We start from the raw sequence: 17,173 nt of genomic DNA on the forward strand, positions 1-17,173 counted from the left end.
ACTGTTGCTTACTTATACTGTTGTTGCTTACTTATGCTGTTGTTTACTTATGTTGTTATGCTTACATAGGTTGAGATATATACCTGTGATATGTGTTTAGACACTGGCTTACCTATGGTTATTATGTATATACCTCACATGTTACCCATGTAGATATGAGTAGTACTGTAGCAGGTCTTTGCTACACCTTACCTTCTACTACTAGCCTAGGATATGACTTCAAGTATGGACACTTATTATGATATCACTGTAGTATCTTCTATTTTGCCTACGAGACTATATACCTTTGTATCTCTAGTTCTTTATTATGTTCATGCACTATCTGTCTATTATCCGCTGAGTCTTAGTACTCACCATCCCGTAAACTAGTTATTTCGCCATGTAGTAGGTAAAGGATTTATGGAGTCGTCTGGAGGTCCTGTCCGCCAATCCCACGTCACATTCGAGGATGATCTTATGGTTTTTTGGTATTTCTTACGCTATTTATGTTTTGGTTTTGTACTTGTTCTTGTATTTGTGTATTCCTTTATATGGAGTATTGTTTATGGTATCCTGTATTTGGTTTGGTGATGATGTGTCAAGCTGAGCCGGATCGCAGTTAATTATAATGTGGTTTTCTGATCGTTATTTTTTATTTCCGCTGTGTTTTACTTTCAGCCGTGTGGCCTATTTTATATATATATATAACTACGTGGTTATGTCTATTCTTGTTCCAACCGAGTGGGCTGATTATATAACTGCGTGATTGTGTATATATTCCAGCCGTATGTCGCTGATATATTTTGTATGTATGTATGTTTCAGATTGTTACCAGTACAGGGGAGATGCTGTCGGATTTTTGTCTGGCAGGGACTCCTCTGGAGGCATTCTACACATCATCCCGAGCTAGACTAGAGGTCTGCTCGGACCTGTCTCCTGCCAGTCGGGCCTTGACTATCCCAATCGTCCATTACAATTGTCCTCCGTTCGGCCCCTTGACACATGGGCATTGACCACCTTGATTTTGACCTCCATCCTGACAGTTGACCCCCATGTCAGGTAGGCCTTCCCTCCATTGGTGCATCATTAGTCATAATTCTAATGATGTGTACTAGTTTTTTTTTTTGTTTTATTAATAATCTATCGTATTATATTTTCTAGAGGATACACATACTGCAACTGGAAAATTCGATAATTAGTGATAAAATTTTAATATTCCGTCGCTAATTAGCGACGGGCTTTAATATTCTATCGCTATACTTCATATGAAATTTTAAAAGTTACAATAATTATTGATAAAAATTTAATATTTCATCTCTAATTAGCGACGGAAGGTAATATGTCGTCGTTAAGCAGAGATGAAATATTAAATTTCTAGCAGCCGGCGGTGGGCGGCAGTCGACGGTGGCTGACGGCGATGGCGATGATAGCAATAGACCGATTAATGCAAGAAATGAAGTAGAGATATATTTGATATATTAAATCTTAGAGTTGGAATGTAATCCTGATTAAATACTATTAGTCTTATAATCCATATTATATTAATGTTTAAAATTACATCGAATGAAATAATTAATTTTATAATATAACCCCAATTATATTACCAGAGTTATTACTCCTCAATAAATATAGCCTAAATGTTAAAAATCCAAATTAAAAATAAAATATGAAAAACAGACATATTTATTGGCATTTCTGCCATGAACATACTATGCAATTCTGTGTGACGAATAAGAAGGGGCAAATTTTTGTGTGTCCTTGTAGGCAGAGTAACAAACTAAATAAGGGCGGTAAATTAACTAAGTATTTATGAATAAGTTTGATGTTTAGTTTAGTAAGAATTTATTTACGATCGTTCAATATATATAAGATTAATTAAAAATATAAGTTTGAATAATTTGTTAAACTAAATAAATAAATTTGAATATATATGTATTTATCTCGTTAATGTTCGTGAACAATGTTCGTGAATAATATTCGTGAATAACGTTCATGAACAATATTCACGAACCAATTCATTAATAAAAATCTTTTTAATATACTAAATAAATAATAAAATAAATAAGTTTAAATGATCATGTTTAATAACCAATCAAACAAAGTTTTAAACAATCAAATTAATTGAGAGCTCGATAATATCTAAATAAATCAAGTTCAAACCAAACTCAAGTCAAGCTCAAGCAAAGCTTGAATTAAGAGTTCGATAACATCTAAACAATTCAAGCTTCAAACAAGCTCATAAAAAATAAATCAAATTAAATTTGAATAATCATTTCAAAAATTTAACATATTTTAAACTCAGCTCAGCTCGACTCGATTAAGTTATAAAATAAACTTAAATACCCCAAAATTCATCACGACCTGACTAGTTTACAGCCCTACAAACAGGTTGCGGTGTGGAAGTTAACTGGCTATTCAACTCCGTACGCTATCCATGACTTTTTTTTAGGGTGAGGAGGAAAACAGAGGGCACTACTACGTACGCTTTGAATTATGATATTTATTTAATGTATAAGAATGGAATCAGTGAAGCTATATGTATATACCCAATCCTTCATTAAATCTATCATTCTACATCCATTTAATCAATTTAAGCCAGAAATAAGGAATTGAGCAAAGAGACAGCAATGGCTTGCTCTGATTCTCCTCTGTTTCCACTCATCACCATGTTGCTCGTTGCAGCTTTAGTGCTCGTCCATCCGGCCGCCTCCCACCGCCCACTCATTGGAGGATGTCAAGCCAGCGGCTACCTCCCGGGAAAGTCTGGCCACTGCGACCCCGGATTCGACTCCGACTGCTGCCAGCCTGGCAAATCCTACCCGCAGTATCGCTGCTCGCCGCCCGTCTCCGGCCATACCCGCGCCCAGTTGACCGTCAACTGCTTCGAGGAGAACTGCGATGGAGGTGCCCCCTCGGAGTGCGACGGCCAGTACCACAGCGACAAGGACATGGTGGTGGCGTTGTCGACGGGGTGGTACCACGGCGGCAGCCGTTGCCACAAAATGATCAGGATCAACGGGAACGGGAGGAGCGTGGTGGCGAAGGTTGTGGACGAGTGCGACTCTGTGAATGGGTGCGACGATGACCACGACTTCCAGCCGCCCTGCCCCAACAACGTGGTGGACGGTTCGCCGGCGGTGTGGGCGGCGCTGGGAATCGATACAGACGTGGGGGTTTATGACATCACTTGGTCCGATGAGTGAGGAGATAAATATTTAATTGGGTCAAGTTCCGAAGAGGGAAAAGAAATATTATATAATCATAATTACGCAGATACATAGTAATACATATACATGTATGTGATCAATGGATGTTAATTACCCATGTTTATAATATAAATGAAGTATGTTAAATCTTTATTTGTAATTTCCAATGAAACCCCATCTCTCCCAAGTAACTTTTTTTTTGTTTTAAGGATAAATTTTTTACTTTAATTTCTTAGTTCTATGCTACTAGAATATAAGTTACACAACTTAACTTATAAGTAGGGTTTAAATAAATCAAGCATTCATAAATAAGTTTAGTGTTTAGCTTGGTAAGAATTTATTTATGTTCATTTAATAGACACAAAATCAATTAAATAAACAAACTTGAATAGCTCATTAAACTAAACAAACAAGCTTGAGTCCATTAACGAACCAAGTTTAAGTCAAGCTTGAATTTAGAGCTCGATGTCCCCAGGGCGTAGCACAGATGGGGAGTGCATGGTTCTGTGGCTAAAAGATCCAGGGGTCGATCCCCGGGGTGTCATTGCCTGGGGTTAACGTCTCCGCCATGCACTTTCCACCTGTGTACCTGCATTTACCTCCCTCCATATCTGTGGGACCGGCTCTAGGGGGGCCGCTGATGTGGCGGTTCCACATTTTTTTTTGAATTTAGAGCTCGATAATATCTAAATAAATTAAACTCAAGTCAAACTTCAAATAAACCTAAATTTATAAAAAATAAACTAAGTCAAGCTTGAACAATTATTTTAAAGGCTTGGCTCATTTTAACCTTTCTCTTAAAGCCTTTAGGTCAAAATTGATTTTCACTTATCAGTTGATTGATTTTACTCATTAGCCAATTGATATGGTCTTTAACACTATTTTTGTCATTAAACGATCTCTGAGCTTTCTGAATTTTATCTAATTTTGTTGATAATTCAAGCATCAGTTGACTGATCCATACGAGCAATTGATTAATAGTGATCAGTCGAATTGGCATGCTTCTGTTCAATTATTGATCAATATCAGTCGATTGATATCAACCATCAATTGATTGATGTCATCAATTGAGTCAAACAATCAAATTAACTTGCTTCTGTTCAGTTTTTATCAACATCAATCGACTGATATCAACTATCAGTCGAATGATGTCATTAGTCGAGTTGAACATTCGAATTTTAAAACTTTTGGTCAATTTTTAAAGTCATCAATCGACTGTTACTGTAGCACGATTGTAGCAAATCACTATAGCAAAACAATGTCCATGATTTATTGTAGTAGCACTATAGCAACACTATAGTAGCACTGCTATAATTTTAAGATTTTGGAGGTTTTATGTCCATTGGTCAATCGATATACCCTTTCAATCAACTAATACCTTTGTTTCAGCTTTATAAAAGTTGAATTCTTGTCTTGTCCGGTATGCAGTTGACATCAACCTACCAAAACTTCTTTTACTCAATATCTGGTCAACTTTGACCTATCGAGACTTCTCTTTGCCTAGCATATGATCAATCTTGACCTATCAGGGCTTTTCCGTTGCCTAACATACAGTTAACCTTGACCTGTCGAAACTTCACGACTCATGTCAACTCCCTGTTGGACTGCCACCAATTAATCGTGACCGCTTGCACTTTTTTCTTATGTCAATTCCATGTTGGACTTTCGATCTTCAAGTGGCTGGTCAACCATGACCCACTTGGTATTTTCATCTCGTCAAGTATTTGATAACCCCTAATCTACTTGAATCCTTCTTAACCAACTAACATATTGATTGACTGTCAACTATCCGGTCAGCCTTAACTTACTTGACATTTCAATAAACTAACATATTGATCAACATCAAAATCTCAACTTAAGTCAACTCAAGCTTGATCAACTTGATCAACCTTGACCAAGGGTTGATTGCGCGAACACTATATTCAAAAATAAACTATTTGTAGCGCTCTAAGAAGTTTATTAAGTCATTCCATTTTGTTAGAATTATTGTTTAAGTCATAGAAGGCCTTGTAAATGTCACAACTGTTGGGTCTTTGACGCCCGCTAGAAGGGGGTGAATAGCTTCCAACAATTGTTAGTCGTAGTAGAAACAAAAATACTAACAAACAAAAGGAAAGCTAACTTTAGAAAATAATAAACAATAAAGCAAACCAATACACGTTCGTTTAATGTGGTTCGAATATTAGGGCTCATACTCCACCGTGTGTCCGTAAGGTGGACGAAACCTCAATCCGCTAGTGGATCAATCCTCGACAAACTTCGGCTAGCTCGCATAGCTTCTTGTGTGTGGAGAAACCTCACCACAACTCACACAAGACCACACTAGATCACTTGAGTACTTGGAGACTCTAATTAGGATTAATCACCACTAATTTTATCAGCCTTAGTCAAGCACCCAGAGTTCTTTTAAATAGAGCTCGAGATGAAACACCTAGTTGTGTTTCCTGCCACCAGTCGACTTGTAAAATCACCAGTCGACTAGTCCTATACGGAATTCAACCGTTATATACCAACGGCTCGATACTAGTCGACTGATGGAAGTACCAATCGACTGATGGAAGTACCAGTCGACTGATTGAAGTATCAGTTGACTGCTACAGTAACTTGCTATAGTACCAATTTACTGTTTTCACAACCGTTAGACACAGAAATATTTTATGCCCTGGCCCAATCTATTGGTTTAGTTATCAGTTGACTGGTATAACCCTAATCCTAGGGTTTTGACCCTCCCGAGTACATTGACTCAGTACTCATCCTTGCCCGACCAACCTAGACCTAGCTTTCTAGTCTCCTCCATCAGCCTCGCGTCCCTTGGACGCCTCCTCATCCTTCACGCCTTGCCTTCTGGAGTTTCCTTCGGCCTTATCCTAGCTGTCGAGTCTTCCCTTGCCAAGAGGCTCCTCACATCCGGGACTTCAACTATTGTCAAGTCACACTTTGACTTACGATACCAAGGCTACATACTTCGACTTACACCGCTAAGATCACACTTGGACTTTCCTTGTTGTTCTTGCACACTCATAATACATATCAAATACAATAATAAATCTAACTTAAACCTTTGCCCAAACATTAAAACCTAGATACCTAGATTGCTTCAACAATCTTCCCCTTTTTGATGTTTGACAACCCTTTCAAGTTAGGGAAACATAAATGCAATAATAATACAAATAAACATGCATATCTACTCATGCATAAGTCATGGAACCTAACCCTAGGCTCCCTGGGTTTTCTTACAAGGGTGTGTAGGTTTCCTACTTAAACTCAACACTTCTTCCACTTTGTCATACATCAAAAAGAGCTCCTGCAATATCTCAATTATTAGACTCTTTAACTTTTAATAACTATAAACATCATGTATTAATCCCCTATAAGATTATATACATATTCACCATCCTTTTGGTCATTTCTTAGTGTTAAAACACATTTTTAGACTGTATCAATCGACTACCATTAATCTTAGTCGACTGTTCTCTTCAAAATGAGCTTACAGAGATATTTTATGCTTGTAAACGGTGTTACCAGTCGACTAGTAACTGTATCAGTCAACTGGTACACTATTTCAGTTAAAAATAATATTTCTGACTCAACTTCATAAATGTACAAGAAATTCCACAAATCTCTAAAAATTTTCAAATTTTATGAAAAGGTTTGTTTTACCAATGTCTATTTGGAAAAAATATATACAAAAATATATTTATCACAGATCTCAAGATTGACATTAAATCCAAAATTAACTAAATTGCTCAATTGAACTTTGACTAAAGTCTCAATTTTGGCTTCCTCTTGATGTATCTTCTCATACTAAACCATAATGCATTACTAGCATTAATTTATATGGCATCTATACATCAAAAGCTAATTTTCATGCAATATGAACCCAATTCATATTTCCATGCATGATATCATCCCAATTGTGCCAACCCATTAGGTTAGAGACTTAAGTCTGTCTCCTAACCACTTGATACATTTGATAACCCATCTACCATGGGTACCAGAAGCTCTTCCTAACTTTAGGAATTTTAATCAGTTCCCTAGGTGACTCATCTACCATGGCTACACCCACATGGTGTACCTTAGAAGACTTCTTCTTCTTAACTTTGGGTACCTCATCCTTTTCATAATCATATGCAACCCTTGTATATTTCTTATCATGGACCTTGGATGATTCTCCCTTGCCCTTGGTCATTCCTTCCTTGCCATTGTCATGTATCATCCTAGCACCTAACCTCCTCTTGGCCTTGGAGGGACTCAATTTGATATTTTTGGGTCTTTAACCACCCAAACACATATCAAGTCCTTTGTGTCCAATAATAAACTTATCTAGGACTTTCTCCATTTCCTCAAGCCTTGACTTCAAGACTTGATTTTCCAACTCTAGGATTCTAACCCTAGAGTCAACTTGTCCACCTTGGACATTCCGAGACCTACCCACCTCCCTAGGCATATGTCTCCTCTTCTTAGGATTAATGCCTAAGTTTTCAACCACCTTCCTCTCCTTAGGCAAGGTAGGTTGTTTCTTGTTAGGTCTAACCTTACATGATTTCCTAGAGTTATCTACTGTGTTAACCCTATTCCTATCATTGTACCTAAATTCATAATTATGCTGGGTACATAATTTCCAATATTCCTAACAAGCATGAAGGAATTTGAACTTGGATTAAATTTTAAAATAGGATTACCTTCCCTTTTACCTTTGAAGCTCCTACTTGACTTGAGTTCCTCTTCTTTTTCCATTTCTTCAAGTGCACCAATTTCTTGAGCTCTCCTCTCCTTGGGCACTTCGTGTGATAATATCCCCACTCATCACATATGAAACACCTAATGTGATTCTTCTTCTTGACTTCATCTCTACAACTCATGTTAGTTCTTAAAATAACTTTAACGGATTTAGAGATTACCTCCTTTGCCTTTTTGAGTGAAGGATACCTAGTCTTGTAGTGCCCCATCTTGCCACACTCAAAGCATTTGATGTGGTCCTTTGTGTTCTTCTTGGTAGTTGAGGTGGAGGATTAAGCTTCCAAGATCTCTTCTTCCTTAGATTGCTCTTCTTCCTCTTTACTTGAAGATGTGAATGGTTTCACTTCTTTCTCCCTTGAAGATATGGATGATACATTCTCATTTTCCTTCTCCTCCTCGAATGTTGAGCACGTGTCAATATCCTATTGGTCCTTCCCTTAGACCAATGAACCCTTCTCCTTGGGTTCCTCTACTCCTTAGAGTTGTGTAGTATCTTCATGGAGCACAATCACCTTGCTCCAAAGCTCATGAGCACTCTTGTGCTCACCTATATTCAATATCATATTAGGAGGTAATAAATTAATTAAAATTCTAGCTACCTCCTTATTCATCTCTGATTACTCCCTTTGCTCATTGGTCCAATACTAAGATCGGAGGTGTTTTCCCTTCTTATTGGTTGGAGTCTTAAATGACTCCTTCAATGTCATCTAATGGTTTCAATCCATTTGGAACCATGCCTCCAAGCACGACTTCCAGTAGTCAAAGTCTTCACGCTCATATGGAGGTGGGATTCGATGTCCCATCCGAGAGGTCCCTCCGACTCCATCTTCTTTTCTAGCAGTTGCTCCTTTGGCGATTAGTCCAACAAAGAGCAACCAAGCTTTGATACCAATTGTTGGGACCTTGACGCAACATAAACAAAAATACTAACCAACAAAAGGAAAGCTAACTCTATAAAATAATAAACAAGAAAATAAACCAATACATGTTCGTTTAACGTGGTTTGGAGATTAGGGTTTCTACTGTACGACATGTCCATAAGGTGGACGAAATCTCAGGGGGCGTTTGGTTTAGGGGAATAGGAGTGGGGAATGGGAATGAGAATCATTGATTGCCATTGTTAATGTTTGGATTATAGGAATAGGAATACAAATAAGGGAATGAATCCTTGAAATTGGGTAATAACTCATTCCCATGTACCTCCCCTTCAATGAGCCATTACCCTATTTTCATCAATCAAAATATTCCTTTATTCCAAAAATGCCCTTGACCTAAAACTAAAATTTTCTCCCTTAATATCAAATATCAAAATATATTTATTTATTTTTTCTTTTATATCACTTCTCTCTCCTTGTTCTCTCTCATCATATTTTCTCTCTCATCATATTTTCACACACTTTCTCTCTCCTTTATCTCTCCTATCACACTCTCTTTCCTCTCTTTTTTGTTTCTCATTACATTTTCTCTCTTATCATATTTTCTCTCTCCTCAATCTCTTCCATCGCACTCTCTTCCTTTTTTTTCTCATAATATTTTCTCTCTCCTCAATCTCTCCCATCACATACTTTTTTTTTTCTCATCACACTTTCTCTCTCCTCAATCTCTCTTATCACACTCCCTCTTTTTCTCTCTCATCATACTTTCTCTCTCCTCAATCTCTCCCATCACACTCATTATTCTCTTTCACTTTCTCTCTCATCATACTTTCTCTCTCCTCAATCTCTCTCATCACACTCTCTCTTCTTATTTTTTCTCATTATATTTTCTCTCTCTTCATCCTCCCCATCATACTTTCTCTCACATCTTATTTTCTCTCTCATCTTCTCTCATCATGCTCTCTCCTATCACACTCTTTTTTCTCTCATCATACTTTCTCTCTCTTCATTTTTTTTATCATCACACTTTCTCTCTCATCATACTTTCTCTTTCATCATTCTCTTTCATCATATTTTTCTCTCACATTCATCTTTCTCTCACATCTAATTTTTTCTCTTATTTTCCTTTAAGGGTAAAAAAGGAAATTTTGATTTATTCCAATAGAAAATATGTAACTAACCAAACATTACTTTTAAGAGTAATATTCATGCTCATACTCATTCCCATTCCACACTACAATGATTCCCATTCCGATTCCTATTCCTAGGAAAGAACCAAACGCTCCCTCAATTCGTCGGTAGATCAATCCTCGACAAACTCCGGCTAGTTCGTGTAGCTCCTTGTGGGTGGAGAAACTTTACCACAACTCGCACAAGACCACACTAGATCACTTGAGCACTTGGAGACTCTAATTAAGGTTAACCATCACTAATTTTGTCAACCTTAGCCAAGCACCCCGAGCTCTCTTAAATAGAGCTCGAGAAGAAACACCTAGCTGTGTTTTCCGCCACCAGACACCTAGTAAAATCACTAGTCGACTGGTCGTTTGTGGAATTCGACTATTACATACCAACGACTCGATACCAGTCGACTGATGGAAGTACCAGTCGACTGCTATAGTAACAATTACTATTTTCGCAACCATCAGACACATAAATATTATGTGCCCTAGCCCAGTTGACTGGTCCAGTTATCAGTCGACTGGTAAAACCCTAACCCTAGGGTTTTGAGCCCCCGAGTACATTCACTCAGCACTCGTCCTTGTCCAACTAACCTAGACCTAGACTTCTAGCCTCGTCAATCAGCCTTGCATCCCTCGGATGTCTCCCCGTCCTTCACGCCTTGCTTCTGGAGCTTCCTTCGGTCTTGTCCTAGTTGTCAAGTCTTCCTTTGCGAAGATGCTTCTCACCTCCAGGACTTCAACTATTGTCAAGTCACATTTGGATTTATATTGTCAAGACTATATACTTGGATTTACACCACCAGACTTCTCTTGGACTTTTCTCTGCCAAGATCACACTTGGACTTTTCTTGTTGTACCTGTATCCTGCATACTCACAATACATATCAAATACAACAATAAATCTAACTTAAATATTTTCTCAAACATTAAAATTTAGGACACCTAGATTACTCCAACAACAACTACTATATGACCCTAAACTATCTAAACTTCAAAATAGCTTATTTGTTGTGTTTCCTACAACCTATGAGGTAGGTCTTCATGTATCTTTGGTTTTAAATTTTGATCAATTTAGCTCCATATAATAATTTTGAACAAAATTACTATATCAACATAAACTACTTAAATTTCAAAGTTATTATTTTCCTTAGATATGGCAAAAGGTGATTCGATCACCCCAGCGCCCACCAATTCGTCCCTAGGCCAACACGGAGGAGGTAAATCACGGGTGGCTATTAGTCATTAGTACAAATGGCTAAAAAATGAAGGAGATTATGCTCGGTCACGTCGAGTTTTAACCTCAAGACCTCATGTGACAACACTCTATATCTTAACTATCGTACTACCCCGAATAGATATGTCATCCGATTGTTGTCTGAGTTCTAGAAGGTCATGTTGTAACTTTAATCAAAATTGTTACATGAGCTTACATTGCTCAATTTTCAAAGTTGATTATTCCTTTGTTGTAATCTCTAGAGTCTTTGAGTCATTTTGCACATGCTATTTCGTCCTAAAAGACCGTATAATTATTTTAACCAAAATTATTATATGAATCTAAACTACATAAATTTTAAAATTGACCCCTTTGTTGTATTTCGCAGAGCCTCTTGAATCATTCAACGTTGATCACTTATATATGTTGTTAATGTCTTAAGAGGCTATATAGCAATTTTATATATATATATATATATATAAAAGCATTTTTGTATTATTTGGAATCATTTACAGTGCATTATGTCTTCAATTTACATTGTTTATCAATTTAGCTCTATATATATAATAGTTTAATAATAAATTTCAATGAGTTATAGTGCTATATGACTTCCAGTGAAATTGGGTTGCCCTTGGAGGTATGATTAAGTGATAAGGGTTAGGGATAAGGGTGTAGTGGTTGGGTGGATTGTTGGGTGCTATTTGAAATTCTGTTCTGATTCTCTTATATAAAAATTTGTACAAGCACAGAATTTTTCCTAGCAACCCATGTGTTCTATAGAAGTTAAACTTGGATTGCAAACGATGCTTCACATTATTAATTCAAATTTAACTCATGTGTTCTTTAAAATTAAATCATATTACAGAAGTTGATTAAATATCTATTTCAAGGATTGACTTTCAGGTTAAACATGGCGAGGCACTCGGCCTTCTTGGATATGAGATCATCCACCACTTCCTTGACAAAGTCTTTCAAAGAAACTGAATATTTAAACTCCTTACATTAAACCCTAGGTTTAATTATAGAGACAACAATCGAAGCACAAAATCGATAGTCTTTTGTGTTGGTATTTCAGGATCCATACAAAGAACACAAATTAATTACGCAGTGGAAACAAATAAATAGTTATACCTTTTTTTGTAGCTTAAAGACCTCATGATCTTCTATTGTATTCCTCTCCTCTTAGATGTTGTGTGGACGACAATCTACCAAGACAACACCACCCGAACCTCTCCTTTGCTTCTAAAAGTTTCGGCCGCCAAAGGGATGCTATAATAGGAAACCTCCTTCTCTTCTTCTTCTCCTCCAAGCAACCGGCCACCAAGTGCTTCTTCTCTTCTTCTTCTTTTCCTTCGAGTCGTGACCACCATAAAAGAGATGAGCGTCGACCCTAGGAAGAAGAAGGGAAGAAGAAGTAGATGAATGTCGTCGGCCCTAAGGGAAGAAAACAAAGAGAGAAAAGGGAGAGGAGGGGACGGCCACCAAGGGAATAGAAGAGGAAAAAGTTAGGTTGTTTTTGAGGCACCCTCTACCCCTCTTTTATAATCCTTGGTGATTGCTAAAAAGGAAAGTTTTAATAACAAAAATTAAAACTTCCTTTTTAATCCTATTGTGGCCGGCCCTTCATTGGGCAACAAAGAAGGAAATTTTAAAATTAAAATCTCTCTTTTAAATCTTTTTTGGATAACTATACAAGGAAAGATTTTAAAATAAAATTTCTCTTTTAAATCCCTTCATGGATGGCTATAAAAGGAAAGTTTTTAAAATTAAAATCTCTCTTTTAAATCCCTTTGTGGATAGCTATAAAAGGAAAAATTTTAACAAAACAAAAACTCCCTTTTATTCCTATTATGGCCGGTCCAAAAAAGGAAAATTTTAAAATTAAAATCTCTCTTTTAAATCCCTTTATGGATAGCTATAAAAGGAAAGATTTTAAACATTAAAACTCTTTTTAATTCTTATGTGGTCGGCCCCTTGTTTGGGCACCCACCAAGCAAGGCTTGGCCGACCACATCTTGGACACCAAGATGTTCTTGGTCGGCCCTATCATGGATTAGAAGATGGGTTTTGGTGAATGCGAGGCTTTATATATAGAGACTACAACAGGGACCGAGAGGAGGAATTGGTTTTGACCTCCTGATGGCCTTGAGCTTCTTGTGTTCAACCCGAACACCCAACTCAAGTTCATTAATAATAACTCATACCACTAAAGAGTTATTATTGAACTACCTCACCAATCCAATATTACATTTATGGGGTCCTTCTTATCATGAGTGCATTAATCTCCCTGTGTTTAAAATATCGAATGTCCATTAATTAAATGAGTTACTGACAACTCACTTAATTAATATCTAGCTCCAAGAGTAATACCACTCAACTTTATTGTCATGTCGGACTAAGTCCACCTATAGGGTTTACATGACAATCCTTATGAGCTCCTCAAGGGGACATCATCAATCTAGATAATTAGGACACAGTTTCTATCTATAATCAACAACACACCATATAAATAATATTATTTTCCAATTTATCGGGCCTATTAATTTAACGAATAAATCTCACCCATTGATAAATTAAAGAAATAAATACTAAGTATATGTGCTTGTTATTATATCAGGATTAAGAGTACGCACATCCATAATAATAGAGCTTCTGTTCTTTTATGTAGTCAGTATAAAAAGAAATAACCTCAAATGGTCCTGCTCAATACACACATAGTGTACTAGTGTAATTTTATAGTCAAGATAAATTAATATCAAATTACACTACAATCATTCCAATGGTTTGTCTCAATCCATCTTGGTTGTGAGCTTATTATTTATAATTTATAAGGAACTAATAACATGATCTTCTGTGTGACACCACACACCATGTTATCTATAATATAAATTAAATGGACAACTGTATTTAACTAAATGCATATATTTGATCAATGTGATTCTCATTTCAAAATAAATGTTTATACAAAAAGCTAGGCTTTTAGTATACATCCTAACATAGATTAAAATTTAGTAGAGAGTTTCATCACCCCTTACGAGACATTTGCCACTTGGACTTCTCCACTTTACCTCTCTCCCTCCTAATGATAATCGTTGTTGGAAGAACAATCTGTTGTCGGAGATTTTCGGGGACTTAGTTGAATTTAAATTACATGAAATAAATTCAACTTATCTATTGAAATGACCTGAGCTGATAATCTCAAGCTGCTAGCTGAGGCTGGTATCTGCCAAGTGTCGAACAAAGGCTGCATAGTGGTCGAGCAGGCTAGCTCCCGAGCAAGCTTGAGACTGGTCGAGCGTAGTGACCGAGCGAGCTTACAGCCGGTCTGGTGAGCAGAGAGACCAAGTGAGTTGAAGGTCGGGCGGGCAGCTTAGCTGAGCGAGCTTAGCAATCAAGTGTCGAGCGAGATCAAAGTCGGTCGGGTAGATGGACCGAGCGAGCTTGGCGATCGAGTGTCGAGCGAGATCAAGGTCAGTCGGGAGATAAACTGAGCGAGTTGAAGGTTGGGCAAAGCAGACAGGCCGATCGAGAGGCTGGTCGGGCGAAGCAGACAAGCCGAGCGAGTGGATAAAGAGACTGAGTGAGTTGACCGAGCGAACTGGAGGGCGGCCGGGCGAAGAGGCCGAGCGAGCTAACCTACCGGACGAGTTAGAGGACGACCGAGCGAAGCTTAAGGGTGACCGAGCGAAGAGTCTGATTGAGCGAAGTGGTCGACCGAGCGAGTCGAAGGCTTCTGCTGAGTGAGTTGGAAGCTGAGCGACCGGGCAGGCGAACAACATAGGAAAGCAATCGGTCGGGCAAAGCCTAGAATGCAGTCGAACGAGTGAACTGAGGCCTGCGATGAACATAGTTTCCTTGAAACAGATTCATCCCACCTTCGGCTGTACTTCGAGGCTTTCTTGGGTCATCTGTTTCCCAGGATACAACGGCTAACCGAGATTCCCACCAAGCACTGGTGATCACGGCGAACTAAGTGGTATCCGAACTATCATGGGCACTCCGCCGAGCAAAAGTTGTACGACAGAAGAGGAGGGAACGTAGGTGGAGAGATTTTGCTGCTTTTCTATGCGCGTAACATTTTCCCTGTGGTCGCGATCTCCTTATATAGGAGCTCAGACCAATGGGCAATGTTAATGATCGTTTAATGATCATTATTTGTCATTTGCGTAATGCCAACATTTCACTCGGCTGCATTAATCTTTCTTTAATGCATCCGTTACACAAGCAACAAAAAAGTTTACGTGATAAAATGTTAGTTGTTCTGCTTCGGCGAATTCTGTCCCGATCGGTCCGACATTTAATACGCGCGGGTCGTGCCCGCACATGAGTCAACATAGTTCAGTACAATTCGGACTCTGGATTTGCACCCCCTACGCACCCACGCATGAGAGAGAGTCTCTCCCCATGCATTTGTTCACATTCTCAATGCATATGAATCAATATAAACCAACCTATTTACCTTGGAGCTCCCAATATGGGACTAAAGTCTCATTCACAATGGAACTTCATGCCTCTTCCACCTCTTCTCCATTCACAAATCTCCAACAATCGGAAGTCTGAGCGATAATGTGGTGGTTCCAATTTTTCGAGTGGAAGTGGGCTCTTTCTTCTTTCAGCTGCAAGAATTATATGTGGCCAAATAATAGATTTAGAAAATTTAGATATCTTCCTCTGGTTGGTTGTTCCATTTAGAATCATTATATATCTTTCTTTCTTAAATGACCATAAGCTAAATAATAAAATTAGGAAATTTAGATATCTTTCCATTGTTGCTTAGTTGTTCCATTTAAAATTAATCCTATCCAAAAATTGAAAAGACAGCTAGCTAGATGCGTAATTCTAGTGTTGTCTTGAAAAAGACTCCGTATTGTCTTATAAAATCGAGAGCGTTAGTATAAGGCTAGGGAAAGAATCCCTAATGTTGACCCTTCCACGCTTATGTCTGTCGTCGGTTCAGTGGAGAAGAATAGTAGAAATGAGCAATAACAAAAAGCATGTAGAATAATGAAATATCGTCCATCTCGACCTATGAATGGAGATCCCTTTTTCTAGTGTCACTGTAGCGTTTATACATGCATCCCAAAACATGTGCACATTTTTCAAAGCGTTATAGGAAAAGACAAGTTAAAAAAATACCTCTAACACATTTTCTTAAACGAGCACGTAAATGTCTGATGTGACAGACTAGAAGCTTCTAAAGTACTATTTCCTTGCCGGAGATTCTTTGTTATCGGTCGCACAAAACTTCTAAAAGAGTACAATAAGACCGGTGTACGGCTTCTTCTGTAAGCCAATCGGCCTTTGACCGGTTGGGAGGGTGTCCGTTAGATCTTATAGGGTGCAACACTTGACTCGACGCTCACTCGACCTATTTTTAGAACTGAGCAAAGGAACATTGAATCTGGTCGGCCCTAAGCTCGATCGACACCAGCCGCGGATCGGAAAATTCATTATTTATCGACAAGAATAGCTTGCTAGTCCCAAGTTGTGCTAAATTCAACCGAGTTGGATGTCCGATCAAACATTCATATCCGACCGACCGTGTAATCCAATCGCGAAACGCATAGTTGTCACCTGTACCTTTGACCTCTTATTAACTTTATCCGCCATGTCAGCCGATCTTTACCGCTTTGACCCATTTTTAGTGGGCTCATCTTCATCGTCGCATCAAGAATCATTGTATGTTGTTCTTTCTTCCAACTTCCTTTTAAGATGACCATAAATTATGTAGGCCAAGTATATGAAAGATTGGTGGCTCAATGAAGACCAAGCTATTATCTTTTGGGGGGCTATAAATTTCCGTCATTCGACTACGTACGCTGTATATCCATGCCTGTATTTGTTTAGAGAGGAGAAAACAGACGAAAACCACTACGTACGCTTTCAATTCTGATATTTAGTTAAGGTACAAGATGTAATCAGTGAAGCTATATATTCCCAATCCTTCATCTAATCTATCATTCAGCATCCATTTAA

At 38.1% G+C, this 17,173-nt stretch overlaps 1 protein-coding gene across 1 annotated transcript; it reads left to right on the forward strand.

Moving 5' to 3' along the window:
• Window positions 1–2,555: 2,555 nt before the first annotated feature.
• Window positions 2,556–3,314, forward strand: LOC121982583 (putative ripening-related protein 1). Its single transcript, XM_042535726.1, has one exon. The coding sequence runs from the start codon at window positions 2,607–2,609 to the stop codon at window positions 3,180–3,182; it is 576 nt and encodes a 191-aa protein (XP_042391660.1). The 5' UTR covers window positions 2,556–2,606; the 3' UTR covers window positions 3,183–3,314.
• Window positions 3,315–17,173: the final 13,859 nt, after the last annotated feature.

The sequence above is a fragment of the Zingiber officinale genome, chromosome 5A (assembly GCF_018446385.1).
Source record: "Zingiber officinale cultivar Zhangliang chromosome 5A, Zo_v1.1, whole genome shotgun sequence".
Taxonomy (NCBI): Eukaryota; Viridiplantae; Streptophyta; class Magnoliopsida; order Zingiberales; family Zingiberaceae; genus Zingiber; species Zingiber officinale.

Excerpts from the sequence above, each read along its gene's own strand:
- LOC121982583 (XM_042535726.1), top strand. The coding sequence starts at position 2,607 with ATGGCTTGCTCTGATTCTCCTCTGTTTCCACTCATCACCATGTTGCTC.